Here is a 21950-nt window from a genome sequence, read left to right on the forward strand (position 1 = left end):
AGCATATTTCAATTTCAATTTTTTTGAAACAGTTGGAGCACATGACTGACTTGTACAGGATTAGACAGTGGTTAAGAGGGGGAAATTGGGTCTGAACATGAACTGTAGCAAGACTTACAAACCATGAATGTCCAATACTATCACGATTGTTAAGCAATTTCATTTTACTTTGTTGTATTCGGTTACTGTGTTTTATTGGTGCTTTACTGATATAAAAGAAATTTATAAGGGACAACGATACCATAAATAACATTTTGCTTTGTTTTTAGCTATTTGAATGATTTGGATAGGATAGCACAGACTACCTATATCCCAACTCAACAAGATGTCCTGAGGACTAGAGTTAAGACAACTGGCATTGTGGAAACACATTTCACTTTTAAGGACCTTCACTTTAAGTATGTTCCTATTTTAATTGTTTCACTGTTTGCTTAAATTTGAGATGTTTGCTAAATAGTAACTTTCAAAAACTTTTATTTCAATATTTATGATGATTTTTTTTCATTTACAGCTTGTTTTTAAATATGTATATATATGCATTTTATTCATCAGCTTGACTTTATTCAGAATTTTTTTTTCATGTTGGGTTTAGTGAAAAAGTAATGTAAATGCCCTTCCTTATCATTATTATTATTATGTCTGTCAATAGGACTGTTTCTTTCCAAATGTTTCTTTAACCTGTTTATATTTTTCTGCCATACTCTATAAACAATATATTTGTTATATATCTATCAATATATCTGTATAGATATACAGTACTGTGCAAAAGTTTTAGGCAGGTGTGGAAAAAATGCTGTAAACTAAGATTTCTTACACAAGTAGAAGTTTAGTTTATTTTTATTGATTAACAGTGCCAAGTGAATGAACAGAAGAGAAATCTAAATCAAATCAATATTTGGTGTGACCACCCTTTGCATCAGTTCTTCTAATTACACTTTCACACAGTTTTTGAAAGAACTCGGCAGATAGGTTGTTCTAAACATCTTGGAGAACATACCACAGATCTCCTGTGGAGTAGGCTGCCTCAGATCCTTCTGTCTGTTCATGTAATCCCAGACACACTCAATGATGTTGCGAACCCCTTATAAAGCTGCTCTCATTTCTTTCCCGGAGCCCGCTGTTGTATAACGACACTAACCATATTCTGTTTCAGGCTGGGGGGAACCACCCAAAGGCTCCACAACCACACTAACCTAACCCTGCTCACAAGAAAAATAAACCAATAGCACTTTTCTATATCTGTGATCTCCGAAATAACAAAAAAAAAAAAAAAAACGTTAAACCAACAAAATTCAATGACTTTTAAAGTAAAAAAAAACCTTTAATCCCCACGGCCGTCTCTTCTCAGATTCCTAAGCATGGCGCAAGCGCCTGATCAAAGCGCCACGTTTAAAATGGCATTTGGACTGGTGCTCTCGTCCTTAGTTGTAAGAAGATAGCCAGAGAATAAGGAACTACATTAACCCCCTCCCTTCACACGCTACCGAATGACGGTAAGTCCTCTTACTTAAAACCCTTTGTTCAGTATATTTTTATTTTATTTTTTTTTCTCTGTGTTTTGTGCTGCTAGACACGCAAAGTAAAGTTATGCAGGGGTAGGCAGCGTCACAGACCATACCATCACTTCCAGGACTCCTTGTTCTTCTTTACACTGAAGATGGTTCTTAATGACATTGGCATCATGTTTGGGGTTGTTGTACTGCTCCAAAATAAATTTCCAGCCAATCAGATGCCTGCCTCCCTGGTGGAGGCCAAGGTATCGTGCAAAGTTCTGTTTGTGATTGTTTTTTGATGGTCTTTATATAAAAAAAAAAACATTTATATGTTACTTACATAAAAGGCACATCGAATGTTGTTTACCTGTACTTATTTACTTATCTTCCTAAAGCTTAAAGTCACAAGTAGATGCAGAGCTTCCTGTGTTTGATCAACATAGGCATACTGACAAAGCATAATCGCAAACAGAACTTTGCACAATACCTTGGCAAGTTCTGTAGGCTCTGCTGTTTCGTTGAAGCACCTGTATGTGGCAATTTCACTGGCAGGATGATGCCCAGCCTCTTGCTGCATCCAAACAAATGCCATCTTTCGCCTTTACGCCTGGTGCAGCTGCGTTGTTCTTATGTGTGACTGGACGCTTCTTGTGGTGAGGGCTTCTGTTCTCTTTCTCCGATGTAGAACCCCCATCCTCATCTGAGTTTACCTCTGTTATACCACGTCATTATTTGAAAACTAACAATGTCAGATCGTGGGGAGCGTGAATGTGACTAAGAGAATAAAACTGCAGAATAAAAAAAAAAAACTAAGCTTTACAAGTACCATAAATTTAAACTTGGTGTTACAGACTCAAATCAAATGTATGTTTTTTTACTATAATAGTAACAATAATGGCACCTCACTACTCAAAACGGTAAATGCAGGAAGGACCCAGAATTGAACCTGCAATCTCTTGATTATGAGACAGCAGTTCTTACCTCTGCAGTAGCCAAGCAGTCGTGTCTGCGTCGTACCCTAACCCAAATTATTTTTCTTCGGTTATATCTATACTAATAAAAGGCAAAGCCCTCACTGACTAACTGACTCATCACTAATTCTCAAACTTCCCATGTAGGTAGAAGGCTGAAATTTGACAGGCTTATTCCTTACAGCTTACTTACAAAAGTTAAGCAGGTTTCATTTCGAAATTCTACGCGTACCGGTCATAAATGGAACCTACTTATGTACATATATACGGCCATAGCCTGCAGCTCGATCGCTGTGTGAGGCGGAGTTGCGTCCATCATCATCACGCCTCCCACATAATTGAGTGCCTGCCCATATAAGGCCGTCCGTCAGCAGCAATCCAATAGACATGCTGCTGCTAAATATTCGTGGGTGAAGGACTGTGCTTATGCAAATGAAGATGAGATAGTCGGGGATAGACTAGTGTTTGGCACAAACTCGGCGAAAGTGCGAGAGAAACGTTTAAGTGCCTGGTCTTGGCTAACATTAAATAAACCTGTGGACATCGCAAGATTGCACGAGATAGCACAAGCACAGCTGAGAACCTTCAATGCATGTACTCCGAGCGGCTCACGTGAACTGACTGTGAACACAGTACGCAGAGAACAAGTAAGAGCTCCAAAGAGCTTTGAACAAAAAATGCATTACACAATTGAGAAGGCAGAAAAAGAATATGAAGCGAATGACTCATACAAGCATATTCATAAGTGCAGCTACTGTGGAAACAAAGCACACGGTGGAAAAAATCAATGTCCACCTAAAGGAAGACAGTGTAAAAATGTGGTAAATTGAACCACTTTGCTAAAGTTTGCAGGACTGGGAAAGGTAAACCCGTGCATGCAGTGTGTGATGTCTCAGATAAAGAGGAAGATGAGCTGTTTATTGATGCAGTAAGAGAGGAACAACACTCTGAAGCTGAACAAGCCTTTGAGGACATATCAATAGGAAAGCACGATGTAAAGCTTAAGTTTAAATTAAGTTCATAGACACGCTGCCGCTGGCGTTTGTCATGCCTACGACGAATGCGATATTTGTGAGATACAAGTTTAATAAGAAGACGCAAGGTATAAATGAGATTTTTGATCACTTTGTAACGGTGTTAAAATTGCTGGTGAAGGATTGTGCTTATGCAAACAAATAGGAAAGCAAGGTGTAAAGCTTAAGTTTAAATTATGTTCATATAGACACATCAACAACAAATCAAAGCAACTTAATAATATATTGAACAATTATTATAGAACAAAGGTTGAATAAATCTGACTCTGCAGCTGTATGAATAAAAGGTAATGTCCCACTTCTGGTGAACTGAAATAGCCCAAAAGTTAATGGAAATCTACGTTTTGTACCTAATACTTGTATGCAAAATTTTTTCATATACACACACACGCACACACACACACACACACACACACACATATATATATATATATATATATATATATATATATATATATATATATATATATATATATATATATATATATATATACTAAAAAATACCAGCTTCAGAGGAGAAGTAGTGTGTTAAAGAAGCAATGAAAAAGAAAAGGAAACATTTTGAAAATTACATAACATGATTGTCAATGTAATTGTTTTGTCACTGTTGTTAGTGATGAGTGTTGCTGTCATATATATATATATATATATATATATATATATATATATATATAGATATAGATATAGATATAGATATAGATATAGATATATATATATATATATATATATATATATATATATATATATATATATATATATATATATATATATATATATATATATATATATATAGATATATATTTACACACACACACATAAACACATCTATACTAATAAAAGGCAAAGCCCTCACTCACTGACTCATTGACTCACTCACTGACTCATCACTAATTCTCCAACTTCCCGTGTGGGTGGAAGGCTGAAATTTGGCAGGTTCATTCCTTACAGCTTCCTTACAAAAGTTGGGCAGGTTTTATATCGAAATTCTACGCGTAATGGTCATAACTGGAAGCAGTTTTTCTCCATTTACTGTAATGGAGATGAGCTTCAACGCCGTGGGGGAGTTTCGTGTGACATCATCACGCCTCCCACGTAATCACGCAGTACATAGAAAACCAGGAAGAGCTCAAAAAAGCGCTTAAGAAAACATGCATTATATAATTGAGAAGGCAGCGAAACAATAAGAAGCGAGCGAGTGACATATACAACCATATTCATGAGTTCTGCTACTTCGGAAACAAAGCACGATGTAAACCTACACTTTAAATTAAGTTCATAGACAGGCTGCGCTGGCGCTTGTAATTTAGTGCCTGCCCATATAAGGCCGTCCGTCAGCGGCAATCCAATAGCAAACTGCCACGGGTAAATATTCACGGGTGAAGGACTGTGCTTATGGAGAGGAAGATGAGATGGTCAGGGTGGTGTTTGACACAAACTCAGCGAAACTGCGAGAGAAAGTTTTAAGTGCCAGGACTAAGGTAACATTAAATACAGCCACGGACATAGCACGAGATGGCACCAGCACAGCTGGGAACCTTCGATGCATGTACACCGAGTGGCTCACGTGAACTGACGCAGTGCACAGATAAAAGGCAACAGTTCCAAAGAGCTGAACAAAAACCGAATTACACAATTGAAAAGGCAGCAAAAATATGAAGCGTCTGATAAGCATATTCATAAATCCAGCTACTGCGGAAACAAAGCACACGGTGGAAAAAGTCAATGTCCCACTAAAGGAAGACAGTGTAAAAAACCCGTGCATGCAGTGTGTCAGGTCTCAGATAAAGAAGAAGACGAGCTGTTTATTGATGCAGTAAGAAACGAATCGATGAATGAAACCTGTCATCTTTACAACGATTGACAAACACGGAATGTAACTTGAACACAACACATCCTACAAATACGAACCTGATTGAAAGAAATAATGATAATCAAATCCTTGATGACAGCAACACTCAGTAACACTCACAAAACAAATACTGTATATTGACAGTCATGTTATGTTATTTTTAAAATGTTCCCTTTTCTTTTTCTACCTTTTTTAACACACTACTTCTCCGCTGCGATACGCGGGTATATATATATATCCCGCTCTACATACTCGAATAATGGATACTTTATTCGCCATCAATGATTGTTTTGGTAAAGCCATACTCAGTGTATTCATTAGATGAACGGTAAAAAGTAAGAGCGAGGGAGGATGACTCATTGAGGCATGCAGGCTGTAGTCGCGTCAACTCTATCTGAATTGCGCGATCACATTTGAAAAACATATCTTTTCAAGTTCTATTTAGTCCATATGTGTCAAACTCAAGGGCGGGCCACATCCGCCCGGCGTAATTATATCCGGCCCGAGATCATTTTATATACTGTATTATTGTTATTAAAGCCCGGTATATGAAGCGCTGGTAACACAATAAACTACAGATCCCATAATGCAGCGCTTCAGCTGCCTTGCATCAGGGTAACCTGAATGCAATTCAGAAGATACAGAAAACAGCATAATTAAATAAGAATCTGACACTTCAGCGGACGTTTTAACCCGTGCACAATCACAAAGTGATTTCAAGTGAAGCTGCTTTTATGGGAGACACAAATGCACCAGTTCACCTTGCCCCACTTTCCCTGTTGCCAAGTACTGTTAAACCAAGTCGTCACTACGGTGTTCCCAAATCGCACTTTGCTGATAAACTGAGCGCACTGAGTTTGCACGGCGCTTTGGTGACTTTGAAGAACAAAAAGTCCGTCTACATGCGGCTCGAACCTTGTGCATGTTTGGTAGCACATATCTGTGTGAGAAGCTCTTCTCAGTGATAAAGACTAACAAAACAGCACACAGGAGTCGCCTCACTGATGAGCACCTGCAATCCATCCTGAGAATCTCCACAACACAGAACCTCACAGCAAACAGAAACGAACCTGTGGCCAAAAAGATGCCAGGCGTCCAGCTCTAAAATGACATATGAGCAAAGACAACTGAATGATTTGATTTGTTATTGCACGTAAGAGCGGGAGTCAACCGCTTTATCAAACAGCGTATTGCACTGATACTGAAATAGCTGTGTGTGTATATATGTAGATATGTATATATATATATATATATGTATATGTATATGTATATATATATATATATATATGTATATGTATGTGTATATATGTAGATATATATATGTATGTATATATGTGTGTGTGTGTGTATGTATAAATATCTATCTATCTATCTATCTATATATCTATATATCTCTATCTCTATCTCTATATCTATATATATATATATATATACTAGCAAAATACCTAAACCTGGGGAGAAGTAGTGTGTTAAAGAAGCAATGAAAAGAAAAGGAATCATTTTGAAAATAACGTAACCTGATTGTCAATGTAATTGTTTTGTCACTGTTGTGAGTGATGAGTGTTGTTGTCATATATATATATATAAACACATAAACACATATATATATATATATATACACACACATATATACATACATATATATCTACATATATACACACACATATATACACACACACACATATATACACACAAATACATATATATATATACATATATATATACATATACATATACATATATACATATATATATACATATATATGTATATATATATGTATATATATATATGTATTTGTGTGTATATATGTGTGTGTGTGTATATATGTGTGTGTATATATGTAGATATATATGTATGTATATATGTGTGTGTATATATATATATATATATATATGTGTTTATGTGTTTATATATATATATATGACAACAACACTCATCACTCACAACAGTGACAAAACAATTACATTGACAATCAGGTTACGTTATTTTCAAAATGATTCCTTTTCTTTTCATTGCTTCTTTAACACACTATCTCCAGTGCGCAGGTATTTTGCTAGTTATATATATATATATAGATATAGAGATAGAGATAGAGATATATAGATATATAGATAGATAGATAGATATTTATACATACACACACACACACATATATACATACATATATATATCTACATATATACACATACATATACATATATATATATATACATATACATACATATCTACATATACAGTAATCCCTCCTCGATCGCGGGTTCTGCGTTCCAGAACCCCCCGCGATAGGTGAAAATCACTAAGTAGAAACCATATGTTTGTATGATTATTTTTATATATTTTAAGCCCTTAGAAACTCTCCCACACTGTTTATAAATATTCTCCGCACAGTTATACAGTAAACCCTTGTTTATCGCGGTTAATCCGCTCCAGACAGATAAATGAATTTCCACGAAGTAGGATTCTTTATTTATAAATGTAATATTTTCGCAGTTAGAGCATTGAAAACCTGTTTACAGTTTTTTAACATTATTAGAGCCCTCTAGACATGAAATAACACCCTTTAGTCAAAAGTTTAAACTGTGCTCCATGTCAAGACAGAAATGACAGTTCTTTCTCACAATTAAAAGAATGCAAACATATCTTCCTCTTCAAAGTGCGTAAGGAGCGGAGAATGTCAGAGAGAGAGTAAAGTAAACAATGAAAAATCAATAGGGCTGTTGCACTTTTAAGTATGCAAGCACCGCGATAAAGCAGCGGCAATGAAGGGATCAATGCGAAGGTAGCCTTTCAGCATTTTTTACAGGAGCGTCCGTATCTTCTAAGCAAACAGCCTCTGTGCAAAAGCCCCTGCTCACATCTCCTCCGCCAAGCGCAGAGAACGTCAGAGAGAGAGAGAGCGCGAGATTAAAGCAAACAATCAAAAAATCAATAAGTGTGCTTTTGGACGCACCTCGATAAAGCGACATTTCTTAGAGGAGCGTCCGTATCCACTAGGCAAACAGCTTCTGTGCAAGCAGCCCCTCTGCTCACACCCTCCGTCAGGCACAGAGAATGTCAGAGAGGGTGAGATAGAGGCAGAGACAAGCTAACAATCGAGCACCGCAGGAGGCATATCTTATAGCATTGAGGAGTTTTAGTTAATATGTAATACGTGCTCTGATTGGGTAGCTTTTAAGCCATCCGCCAATAGCGTCCCTTGTATGAAATCAACTGGGCAAACAAACTGAGGAAGCATGTACCATAAATTAAAAGACCCATTGTCCGCAGAAATCCGAGAATCAGCGAAAAATCTGCAATATACATTTACATATGCTTACATATAAAATCCGCAATAGAGCAAAACCGCGAAAGTCAAAGCGCGATACAGCAAGGGATCACTGTATACACACACAGCTATTTCGTATCAGTGCAATACGCTGCTTGTTAAAACGGATAACTCCCGCTCTTACATGCAAGTCTGCGTGGATATTATGAACTATCGTATTTGTTCAAGTTCTATTTAAATTTTAAAGAGAAGGAATTTTTATTTAGTCGACAGAAATATCTTTGGTAGGAATGGTAAAAACAGACAGGAATATTATTCCTGAATAAATCAACTCAAACCTTAAACAACTTATAATATTTTGCTCTCCATAAAAATATATCCTGTCTAAATTATACAAGTTAGAAATAAAGTAAACGTTACAAGAACAAACATTCAAATTTCTTTACTCTTATGTAATTTTATATAAAAAATAAATCTAGATTTTAAATATCCCAAAAGATTTTGCTCTCCAAAAAAATATATCCTGTCAAAATTTATACAAATTTAAATATGAACATGCTGCATAACAAAACCTGGAAATATAAATAAAATGTGTTCCTTTCAACAATAACAAATCAAATCATTCAGTTGTCTCATATGTCATTTTAGAGCTGGATGCCTGGCATCTTTTTTTGGCAACAAGTTCGTTTGTTTGGTGTGAGGTTCTGTGTTGTGGAGATTCTCAGGATGGATTGCAGGTGCTCATCAGTGAGGCGACTCCTGTGTGCTGTTTTGTTAGTCTTTATCACTGAGAAGAGCTTCTCACACAGATATGTGCTACCAAACATGCACAAGGTTCGAGCCGCATGTAGACAGACTTTTTTTGTTCTTCAAAGTCACCAAAGCGCCGTGCAAACTCAGTGCGCTCAGTTTATCAGCAAAGTGTGTATTTGGGAACAACGTAGTGACGACTTGGTTCAACATTACTTGGCAACAGGGAAAGTGGGGCAAGTTGCACTGGTGCATTTGTGTCTCCCATAAAAGCAGCTTCACTTGAAATCACTTTGTGATTGTGCACGGGTAAAAATGTCGCATATATATATGTATTTATGTGTGTGTATATATATATATATATATATATATGTATGTATGTATGTATGTATGTATGTATGTATGTATGTATGTATGTATGTATGTATGTATGTACAGTATGTATGTATGTATGTACAGTATGTATGTGTGTGTATATATATACATACACACACAGTGGGTACGGAAAGTATTCAGACCCCCTTCAATTTTTCACTCTGTTATATTGCAGCCATTTGCTAAAATCATTTAAATTAATTTTTTTCCTCATTAATGTACACACAGCACCTCATATTGACAGGCAAAAAAAATAATTTTTGAAATTGTTGCAGATTTATTAAAAAAGAAAAACTGAAATATCACATGGTCCTAAGTATTCAGACCCTTTGCTCAGTATTTAGTAGAAGCACCCTTTTGAGCTAACACAGCCATAAGTCGTCTTGGGAAAGATGCAACAAGTTTTTCACACCTGGATATGGGGATCCTCTGCCATTCCTCCTTACAGATCCTCTCCAGTTCTGTCAGGTTGGATGGTAAACGTTGGTGGACAGCCATTTTTAGGTCTCTCCAGAGATGCTCAATTGGGTTTAAGTCAGGGCTCTGGCTGGGCCATTCAAGAACAGTCACAGAGTTGTTGTGAAGCCACTCCTTCATTATTTTAGCTGTGTGCTTAGGGTCATTGTCTTGTTGGAAGGTAAACCTTCGGCCCAGTCTGAGGTCCTTAGCACTCTGGAGAAGGTTTTTGTTCAGGATATCCCTGTACTTGGCCGCATTCATCTTTCCCTCGTTTGAAACCAGTCGTCCTGTCCCTGCAGCTGAAAAACACCCCCACAGCATGATGCTGCCACCGCCATGCTTCACTGTGGGGACTGTATTGGACAAGTGATGAGCAGTGCCTGGTTGTCTCCACACATACCGCTTAGAATTAAGGCCAAAACGTTCTGTCTTGGTCTCATCAGACCAGAGAATCTTATTTCTCACCAACGCGGGCTGTTATGTGTCTGAGGAGAGGCTTCCGACAAGCCACTCTGCCATAAAGCCCTGACTGATGGAGGGCTGCAGTGATGGTTGACTTTCTACAATTCTCTCCCATCTCCTGACTGCATCTCTGGAGCTCAGCCAAAGTGATCTTTGGGTTCTTCTTTACCTCTCTCACCAAGGCTCTTCTCCCCCAGTAGCTCAGCTTGGCCGTACGGCCAGCTCTAGGAAGGGTTCTGGTCGTGCCAAACGTCTTCCATTTAAGGATTATGGAGGCCACTGTGCTCTTGGGAGCCTTAAGTGCAGCAGAATTTTTTTTGTAACCTTGGCCAGTTCTGTGCCTTGCCACAATTCTGTGTCTGAGCTCTTCAGGCAGTTACTTTGACCTCATGATTCTCATTTCCTAATCAAGTCCAATCAGTATAATCAAACACAGCTGGATTCAAATGAAGGTGATCTCAAGGATGATCAGAAGAAATGGAAAGCACCTGAGTTAAATATGAGTGTCACAACAAAGGGTCTGAATACTTAGGACCATATGATATTTCAGTTTTTCTTTTTTAATAAATCTGCAACAATTTCAAAAATTATTTTTTTTGTCTGTCAATATGGGGTGCTGTGTGTACATTAATGAGGGAAAAAATTAATTTAAATGATTTTAGCAAATGGCTGCAATATAACAAAGAGTGAAAAATTGAAGGAGGTCTGAATACTTTCCGTACCCACTGTGTGTGTGTGTATATGTATGTATATATATATATATGTATATGTATATATATGTATATGTATGTATATATATATATATATGTATATATATATATATGTATATGTATATATATATATGTATATGTATGTATATATATGCATGTATATGTATATGTATATATATATATATATGTATGTATATATATAAAATAAATAAATAAATAATATGCATATACATACAGTGGAACCTCTAGATACGAGTTTAATTCGTTCCAGCACTGAGCTTGTATAGCGAATTTCTTGTATCTAGAACAAAACTTGCCTCGAAAAAAAGTTGCCTCGAAAGCTTGCATATTGTAATCTTTTTAGTTAGCCAATAAAAGGTGGCATTTTGCTTGGCTTTTCTCTACATTCATAATGGCTAACACGGTACAATTCCCTAGTACTCCTCTTGAGGGCAATCGTCTCCTATTCTCCGTCTGCATATCCGCAATATTTTTGGATACGCTTATACGGCGAACTGCTACAGCGAAACAATGAAATCACAAGCGCACAAACGCGTAGATCCACACTCTACGGGAGAACAAGGAACACTGAGTGAGCTGACGGGCTGACAGCGTCAACTTGGGTGAATCCCCGAGTCGAGGCGGATTGGGAAACGCATCACGCATAACCACAGCCTGGCTTGTTACGCGAGCCAATGCTCGTGTTTAGATCCGAATTTTTCGCTCATAATTTCCTCTTACCTTGAATTTCACAGAGGTGACCGTATCTAGAGGTTCCACTATGTATGTATGTGTATGTGTGTATATATACATATATACACAGTATTAACAAAATTAATTTATATACTTGTAATATAGTAAAGACCAGCGTAATAAACAAATACAGCTCCGAGGTACTAGAGTTTTCTACGTTTTACTTGGAGTCTTCGTTCCGTAACAAACGGTGCCCTGTCTTATACTCCATTATTTGGTTTTCAGAGCACATCTCCAAAACAATAAAAGAAAGCTTTCCCTGCCAATAATTATCTCCTGCCACTCACATTCTTTTTCTATACCACAAACCCCCCTGCTTATTGTCTCCTGACTCCCTATTTAAAACCTCCTTCTGCTGCTCCTTTTTTTCTTCTAACTTCTCATGTCCTCTATCTTCTAAGAAGTATGTCTAGCCCTTACAGAACAGAAGCCCTTCACCCAGTCCTATCACTTGCTCAGCATTACCCTCTTTTCTGCTCTTGCACAGCGCATCACAAGCTGCCTGCACTTCACAATACACTAACAAAACATAATGTAACAGAATTTAAAAAGAAAACAACAATGCAGAATAACATTAACATTAATACAGAATAGCATTACTGTCAGTGGTTTCCTTTTTCGACTGACATTTTGCAATTTTGTTGGTATCATGCTTCATTTCATTCGCTGTTGTTCTCCCTACTCCATAAATTGAAGCAGTACTTGAAGCGCATTTGCCGTTTTGTAAATGTATAATAATTTTCCATTTTCTGTGACAACACCACACACATATGTTTATCAGCCATAACAATGTATAGTAGTTTAATTATAACAAAAGGTAAAAGCTACAGAATGCTATTAATGCTGAGGTTATGTAACTGACACTTTGATTTCCAAAAACAGTACATGCTAGCAAAATGCATAGCTCACAGCATATTGTGCAGCAATAGTAATAGGTTGATGCTGGTGTGTACAGTGGTTGGTTTTTTTTTTGTGCCTTGACGGTTAATGGAGACTGACACAAGTGGCCTGAAAATATAACATAAACAATGCAATATTTATAATATTTACAATGTAAACGGATTAGGGATTTTAAAAAATAAGCTCGTTGGCCCTCTAGACTGATGATCACCAAAGTGACTTTGTCAAAAATAGCCCACCACGTAATTATTGTTATCAAGAAGTTTAAAATATTAGATAAGTATTTGTATCTAGTTAGTGCCCAGCCCTAATATTATCATAGTTTGAGCTCATAAAATCAGTCATTTGTTTGATTTTTAATTTGCAATGCTCATTGATCAAAAGAAAGAATGCTTTTTTGTGACCAGTCTGTAGAGCAGTCTTGGTCTCTATACGTGCAGGTTTTCATGAGCAAGTCCTACTCGCTCTGAAACTAAACCGTTTTTTAAAGTAAGTGCAATAAAATAGAGCATGCTTACAATATACATAGCACATGCAAATTCTGTCCCTCTCTGAGAAACCTCTTCATTCATTTTTGTTTAAAGTTTTGATTTCAATCTGCATATACATATAACAGAAGTGAGGTAGAAACGAAGAATGTATTGATGTACAGTTTGAAAAAATATATATCTTTTTAAGATTGGGTGGTCTAATATTCCCAAATCTATCTCTTTTGAGAGGATGACTTATAGCTGCACATCAGGCATGTTTAACTGCTTTGTTCTCTCTTTTGGAGCTGGCATGGATCTGCAATCAGTAATTACATGAGTGCAGAGTATTATCACAGATTCAATTTGGATTGAGGATTTTTTTTTTACAGAAATAGTATAGTATGAATTTTATATTTCTGACTTGGAGAACGTGGAAGTCAAAACCACTGTGTCTGGGTGCTTGTTCAGATAGATAGATTGATAGATAGATAGATTCATTCATTCATCCATCTCAAGGGGAAATTCACATACTCCAGCAGCATCATACTGATAAAGAAGAATATTAAATTAAAGAGTGATAACAATGAAAGTATAACATACAGACAATAATTTTTTATAATATTAACGTTTACCCAAGGGTGGAATTGAAGAGTCACATAGTGATAGTGATAGAGGAACGATCTCCTCAGTCTGCCAGCGGAGTAGGACAGCGATCGCAGTCTGTCGATGAAGCTGCTCCTCTGTCTGGAGATGATCCTGTTCAATGGATGCAGTGGATTTTCCATTATTGACAGGAGCCTGCTCAGTGCCCGTCGCTCTGCCACAGATGTCAAACTGTCCAGCTCTGTGTCTACAATAGAGCCTGCCTTCCTCACCAGTTTGTTCAGGTGTGAGGCATCCCTCTCCTTTATGCTGCCTCCCCAGCACACCACCGCGTAGAACAGGGCACTCGCCACAACTGTCTGATAGAACATCTGCAGCATCTTATTGCAGATGTTGAAGGACGCCAGCCTTCTAAGGAAGTATAGTCAGCTTTGTCCTTTCTTACACAGAGCATCAGTATTGTCAGTCCAGTCCAATTTATCATCCAGCTGTACTCCCAGGTATTTATAGGTCTGCACCCTCTGCACACAGTCACCTCTGATGATCACGGGGTCAACGAGGGGCCTGGGCCTCCTAAAATCCACCACCGACTCCTTGGTTTTGCTGGTGTTCAGTTGTAGGTGGTTTGAGTCACACCATAGTAGTAGTACAGGTATTATGGAAAATGTAGCCCATTTCTTTGTTGCTAGCAAGGGGAAAGTCATGCAATCATGCTGGTGCAGTTTTGCCAAGGTTATTGAAATGTATTTGTAATTTGATGTTTACACATAATGGTAACAGTATATTAATTTTAACCATTCATCCATTTTTAATATTGAAAGTAGTTAGTCACTTGGCTGTTGCTTGCTGCCTTAAAGTGCACTAAAGTAAAATTCCATTTTTTTTTTCCAACTTTAAAAATTTAGCTTTGGGATAGATTTTTCATCCCTGCTATGCATCCACATATTCTTAAAGACTATTTCATGCAGGATATGTAATACAGGAAAGGCAGCATACTTACAATACAATGTATGAACATGGAAATTTGAATGTAAAACATTTTATATTGTAGTAGACAGTATTCCATATACAGTATGATTTAAATGCACAAAAAATGTAAATTCCTTAATACTGGACTTGTCCCATTCTGGCAGCATATAAAGTTGCAAAAACCATATTTAGTAAGGCAAACAATTTAGTTTACTAAAATACTGTCTGGTTTTCTTTCAGAATGTTTGATGTCGGTGGCCAAAGATCTGAAAGAAAGAAATGGATTCATTGTTTTGAGGGAGTTACAGCAATTATATTCTGTGTTGCACTTAGTGACTATGATTTAGTTCTTGCTGAAGATGAAGAAATGGTGAGTGAAAATAAGCAGAGATTCTCAAACAACTATTTGTCTTTGTGTGTTTTTAGTATTTTTACAACTAGATACTTACTGTTATTTTAAGTTTATGCATAATTCCATTTTCCAGATTTGCATATAATTCATTTATTCTTTTTCAGAACCGAATGCATGAAAGCATGAAGCTTTTCGATAGCATCTGCAACAATAAATGGTTCACTGACACATCCATTATTCTTTTTCTAAATAAGAAAGATCTTTTTGAGGAAAAGATAAAAAAGAGTCCTCTTACTATTTGCTACCCTGAATATGCAGGTACACTGTTCATGCTATATCCTTAAATTACCCTTTAATACATTTAGTAATCAATATTTGTAGTATGTCTTTTAGTTTAAATAAGTTGGAATTTTATCATTACTTTTAGAACATGCTTAAAGAAGATTAGAATTTACAGTCAACCTTAAATATGTACTTTTAATAAAAAGGAGAAAGCAGACTGGTCAGTTTTATATCATGCTTATTATGTTAGATGTTTAACATTTTTGAATAAATGAAGTGATTAATGTAATTGAACTTGTTGCATAAGAAAATACAGACAATATCTTTCTGACCACAGTCATCAGAAATTTGTATATACAAGGAATAATTTGATATATGGAATAAAAACTGCCTAAATGCAGTGTATGACAGTCTAGCCCAGTGGTTAAGACTCTGCAGTAAAATGTAAAATTGTTCTTCTCTAAATATCCTTTGATTCATGGTCCTGCAGCTTTTCAGAAAATCCAATCTATATTTGCTGAATAAGTAGCTTCAATATAGATAATTGTAGCTTTTTGTATATCTCAATGTATATACTCTATTTTGTGTTTGTATTCAGGTCTGCATTTTTAGTAGTTATTTTACTTAGAGTTGTTAAGTGTACACAGTTCTTTGTGCTTATAAATGAAAGTATACTCTCTGAATTTTGTTCAGTTTAAATGTATTGGTTAGATATCATTAGGGCGGAGTGGTGGCTCTGAGGCTAAGGATCTGCTCTGGTATCCCAAAGGTTGCCAGTTCGAATCCCCGTTTAAGCAAGGCCTTTAACCTGCAATTGCTTCAGGGGCGCTGTACAATGGCTGACCCTGCGCTCTGACCCCAAGGGGTATGCGAAAACTAACAAATTCCTAATACAAGAAATTGTATAAGGCGAAATAAAGAACAAAAAAAAAAATCATTCTTTTAGAAAAGGTTTCATGCTTTAAGTGGTTTTATTTTTGAAAATAAATTCAAAATCTTTTTTGTTTCATAGTTTCAAATTTGACCTTTGCTGTTTAGCCAAAAGAGCAGATACTGCTTGCAGTAAATTAAGAGAAAACCTGTTACTTTTGTAATTAAAACAAAATCACTTGCCATCTATCAATTTATTTTCTTTTTATATAACATTTGATCTGAGAGTAATAGTACCTTGTCATATTACACAATATATATATTTTTGTGTATTTGTGTATTAATTTACTTCATCCAAAATATTGCTTCATAAAAACAAAAGTTCTGGCATTTGCATGGAATGAAGCAATTATATATCCAACAATATCTGTTTTCATGTCAGGTTTCTTCATGTTAGTAAATATGTGTCTATGCAGAATTCCAAATAGTAATATGACCACAGTAGATACATTCCCCATTATGACATGTAACATGTCTACTTGGCATACAACAGTATTAAATCCTAATAGCATTCAGACAAAGTAAGCCTCTTATGGTTTGGTAGATAAATGTTCTCTGAATTTGCATCTGCATACAGTTTAGTGAACATTCAATAATCCAGCACATATTTGCCTAAAGTCTGCAACAACAATCGTATTAAACCTTACAGTTTCAATTGCAACTCTGTTTTTTTTAAAAAAAAGCTAATTTCTGTTAATCTGAATTGTAAAGTTTGTGTGATGCAGTTTCATATAGAAATGTGAATTATTCTTTGTTGTTTTATTCAATTAACAGGATCAAACACTTACGAAGAAGCTGCAGCTTATATTCAGTGCCAGTTTGAGGACTTAAATAAAAGAAAGGATACCAAGGAGATTTACACTCACTTCACGTGTGCCACAGACACCAAGAATGTGCAGTTTGTTTTTGATGCTGTGACAGATGTTATCATAAAGAATAATTTGAAGGACTGTGGTCTATTTTAAACGTTTCTAGACTTTGTTATGTTGTAGATATGTTACTTAAAATTCTAAAGTAAAAAATATTTTTGGGGCAGGATTTGGGGCGAACTCTGAAATTTCATTTAATTTCATGTAACATAATTTCTTTCACTGTACTCCCAGAAAAGGGAATTCAAAGTTACTGATTTTTACATTCTCTTGGGTTTGTTTTTTTTTGTTTTTTCTCTTTAATAAAAGCACCTACAGAACTTTTCCCATTGCTGCCACTTTTGTGATCAATAAGTGTTTAGCCTTCAGTATGTTGTATTTTTTTATATGGTGCCTGTTAGGGTGATGACTACCACAAAGCGATTTATGTACCTTGTACAAAGTGACTTTTAAAGATTAGAAGCAAAATATAAAGTGAGAATAACAGAGTTTCTTACTGATGAGAGTTAAACCTGTAACCAGATGTTGAGTTGTTCATTAACACCTACATATCCAAACATTTTTCCTCCCATAGATGTTTTGTTTTAGTTTGTAAGGAACAATTATGCAAAACCTCTTTGTTTCTTATGTGTTAAGCAATATTTTTGCCAGCTAAAGTATATTTCAACTGACCTAGTGTGATCTTTCATGATTATTGTTCTGCCATTTTCTTACAGTATTTCAGGCAAAATGTATATCTTTAGACCTTTAACAATAAATCTAAAAAAGTTTTAATGTTTTTTATTTTTAACTTTGTAGCCAGTTACCAATTGCAATGGCCTATTTATTTGTTATTTGACAAAGTTTCTCATATGCAGGCCCCTCAATATCTATGCATAACCTGATTCAAAATTCTCCTTTGTGAAATTTCTCTGTTATGTTTAAGACTTTACATTTAATGTTGCTTTAATGTTCATCTTTTGTCATTTTTAATTGGAATTGTGCTGACAAGTTCAAAAGTAATTTAATGCAAGGGATTGATTGTGTACATAGGATGCTCAAAAATGTAAGAAATTATGCACAGCCTTTGTCTTTCAAAGGCTGTACTTTTGCCATAACTTGCTGCCCTCTTTCTTTCTTTCTTTTTTCTTTTTTTTTTTTAACTGCGCAAGATATGGTTTTATATGTCATGTATAATTTTTATTTGGTTATTTGTTTTTTTGCTTCTCTTTAAGCTTTCATTTTAAAAAGAATGAGCTGTTCCTTGGAAGTCATGTGTGAAGCATTAAATGTTAAGTGATGGTTAGGTGATCTTGGAGACTATGTTCTTTTTCAATTTAGCATGTTTGGAACAGTTTTGTGTATGTAATATTTGAACTCATTACAAAAGAGCTAGTTTTAAAATGCAAAATGAATGGTTAAGACTCACAAAATGTATTACATGCTAATTTTAGAATTTTTTACCAGGGCTAATAACTGTATTAATTGAAAGCTCATAATATACTCAGAGCTTGTCTGTATGCTAAGGGTGGTTATCCTTATTTTGAAAGCTGTAGTGACAGTTTTTTGTGTTTTAAATATAATTATAGCATTTCTGTGTTGGTGATGGTGACAGCTCATTGCATTAGTGTTTTTCTATGTAGCAGAGTCTTGCTGACATAGACTAGCACCTCTATTACATCTATGCATTATTCTCTTTGCATTCCAAAGTTCATATCCAATGAAACACCCACTTCAGCTTTACTGCTATTGTTGTATGTGACAACTTACAACTGGCAGCTTTCTGCACTCTACCACTCATTGTTTATTTTCTTATTTGCATCATATTCAGTGTCTGATTCTCCTGTGCTGTATGTTTTACTTGCTTTGTGTTAGTCCACACTAAGGAAGGTACTGTATAAGAAAAAAAAAACTGAATAATGATGGATATTTTAAAAAATGTTTTAAGATATATAGGGTTTAAAATTTTGCATTTTTTAAGTTTTACCTTCAGCTATAAGTGGAAACCGTACTTTTACTAATACATACATTTTTGGTAATGTTAAATCTTAAAATAAAATAATGGATCAGTACTGTATTTTGCTAGATCTAACAGCTTTATTTATATGTTTTATTTTAAAATTGTTAACAGAAGAATCTAGGAGAACATTTTGTTTGTGTCTTTATAATGTGTATAATTGTAGCAACCATTTTTATACACTTAAGATGCATCTTTGGGAGACATTTTCAACAGTTCGACCCATTGCTCATTTTGTTTATTCACACTACTTTAAATGTGCAGATTGCCAGGTTTATGGGGAAGGGGGGGAGGGCAAAAGTTAACATAGCACATAATTTGTTCAGGCTCTTGTGCCTTTTCACATGGTTCAATTTTTGTGTAACACAATTTGTTTCTTTACTTGTTAAATGGTTTCATCATTTATCACTCAAAATCATTTTTAATGAAATACTGTTTTTGTGTATTGCCTTACAGGTGATGTCAAAATTTTCTTTTCTTGTAGACGATAAAAAAAGCACTGTTTCAAGACTTTCAATACTAAGTCCAAGCATTCCTTACTTGTTAAAAAAAAGTGAACAATGTATTTGATCATTTAAATACATGCACATGCTTACCAGAGTTTGTAACTAGAAGCTTTAAAATTGACATTATTTTAATATGTGTTAAGTTTAAAGTTATATGTTTATTGTTTAAAAATTGGAAAGTGTAAATGTATAATTACTGACTACTTTTAAGACAAGAAAATGTTTCCGTGTATAACCAGTGATCGTCTTTTATTAAAAATTTGTTTAGTTCATTTGGCCATGGTTTTGGAAAACTATGTAATCGTTGCATACCAAATGCAAAAAGTTAAATGTACATTTTACAGGCAAACATTTGTATTTTAAGCATGGTGATATGTAATTCATCTAGTTCTACTTAATGAAGAACCTTTTAAAGATTCATTTCCTTCTTTTTTGCTAATAAAAAATGCTATTTTGCAGACTGCTGAAATTGTCTTAATTTCAGAACTAATTTTATAATTTTATTCAAATTTAGAATTGTTTTAGAGTTATTTTTTCCTGTAATGCAAGAAACTAAAAGGATCCATTTTTAAAAAATGAAGTTCTGTGGCACTCATAAATAAAGCCAGCAATCTGCACTCTCAACTCCCTGGTGGAGGAGAATAGACAGTCAGTGTGTAACTGACTGAAGTGTAGTCGGATATTGCATCAGTGGCATCCTTCACTTGTATAGTTTGTGCAAGGCGCCCATGAAGATGCTGCTCAGATTCTACACAGGCCTTGGTTTAAAAGGTAACATGCCCAAATTATATTCCAGGAGGCTGTACTTGTTTTGCTGTGATCGTCGTCACAAAAGGTGACACCGCATGTGATTTTAATCAAAAAAACTTAAAACTGTGATTTTGGACATGTCCAATGGCAGTATGCAAGGTTTTTGGAATTTGTTGTGGTGGAGTGCAGTGTAATAATAACTATTCATGTAGTGCATAGTGTATATAACTGCATCACAAGACTCTTCATTAACAATTTAAACAACAGTACAATGAAGATACATTCAAAATGTAAATAGTAATAAATGTTATGCAAAATGGGAATTAGATCTAGAAAAGATCAAATAGTAAAAGAAAGTTTTTCATTATACTTAATCTGCTTGAAGTAGAACAGTTATATATCTGCTGTAGCACAAAAAAGTATAAAAAGTGAAAGCAGATTCTCCCCTGTGCTTAACACTAACTGAGGAAATTTCTAAAAAAGAAGCACACCTAAAACAAAGATTATTTTTGGACTGATACAGGGTTAGATTATCTCATATATTCTGAAATAAACTAAGTAAAGTCATACTAAATAAACATTAAATCAGTTCTTTAATTCTGTGGAAGCTAATCTGAATTCCTCCAGATCAGTAGTAATATAAAGTCTTTTACTGGGTCTTTTCATCAGTCTTGCTTCTGCGTTTTGAATCATTTTGGGCAGACCAGTATAAGGCATTGCATTGATCCATTATACAAGTAAGAGTAAATGATTGTAAAGATCTCACTCCAGTTATATTCCATAAATTAAAAAAAAAGCTTTTAGCAACTTGTAGACTATAGCTAACAATTTTGCACTTACGTTCACTCTTAAAATAATTCCGAATGTGAGGCAAATATAGGACACCTTAAAATTTTATTTGTAAATGCCTTTGCATTTTGAATTTTAATCCTTGCCTAGTTTCTGTTTTTGTATTTCCTATATTCTCAGTCATCTGCAGCCCTCCTGTCCAGACTGGGGAAGAATAGGTGCGGTGCGTTTGGAAAAACGTTTTACAAATAGTAGTGGAAACATTTGTTTATTTCATTTTAAGAAATGACAATAATAGACCCACAGTTACATTATAAGCTGTATCAAATGTTTCAAAATGAAGGTAATAAGATTAAAATGAAATAGGTTTTCAGTTGTTAGAAAATGGCAAGTAATTTTCTTAAGATGACAG

At 35.3% G+C, this 21950-nt stretch overlaps 1 protein-coding gene across 1 annotated transcript in view; it reads left to right on the forward strand.

Annotated features, from left to right (window-relative positions):
• Nucleotides 1-20462, forward strand: part of LOC120533926 (guanine nucleotide-binding protein G(i) subunit alpha-1) — a 92962-nt gene extending 72500 nt beyond the window's left edge. The window contains exons 5-8 of the mRNA XM_039761051.1: nt 270-398; nt 15305-15434; nt 15581-15734; nt 17403-20462. Of these exons, the coding sequence (XP_039616985.1) occupies nt 270-398; nt 15305-15434; nt 15581-15734; nt 17403-17593 (604 nt within the window). The 3' untranslated portion in view covers nt 17594-20462. The remainder of the gene's footprint in view (nt 1-269; nt 399-15304; nt 15435-15580; nt 15735-17402) is intronic.
• Nucleotides 20463-21950: the final 1488 nt, after the last annotated feature.

This window comes from Polypterus senegalus, chromosome 8 (assembly GCF_016835505.1).
Source record: "Polypterus senegalus isolate Bchr_013 chromosome 8, ASM1683550v1, whole genome shotgun sequence".
Lineage (NCBI taxonomy): Eukaryota > Metazoa > Chordata > Cladistia > Polypteriformes > Polypteridae > Polypterus > Polypterus senegalus.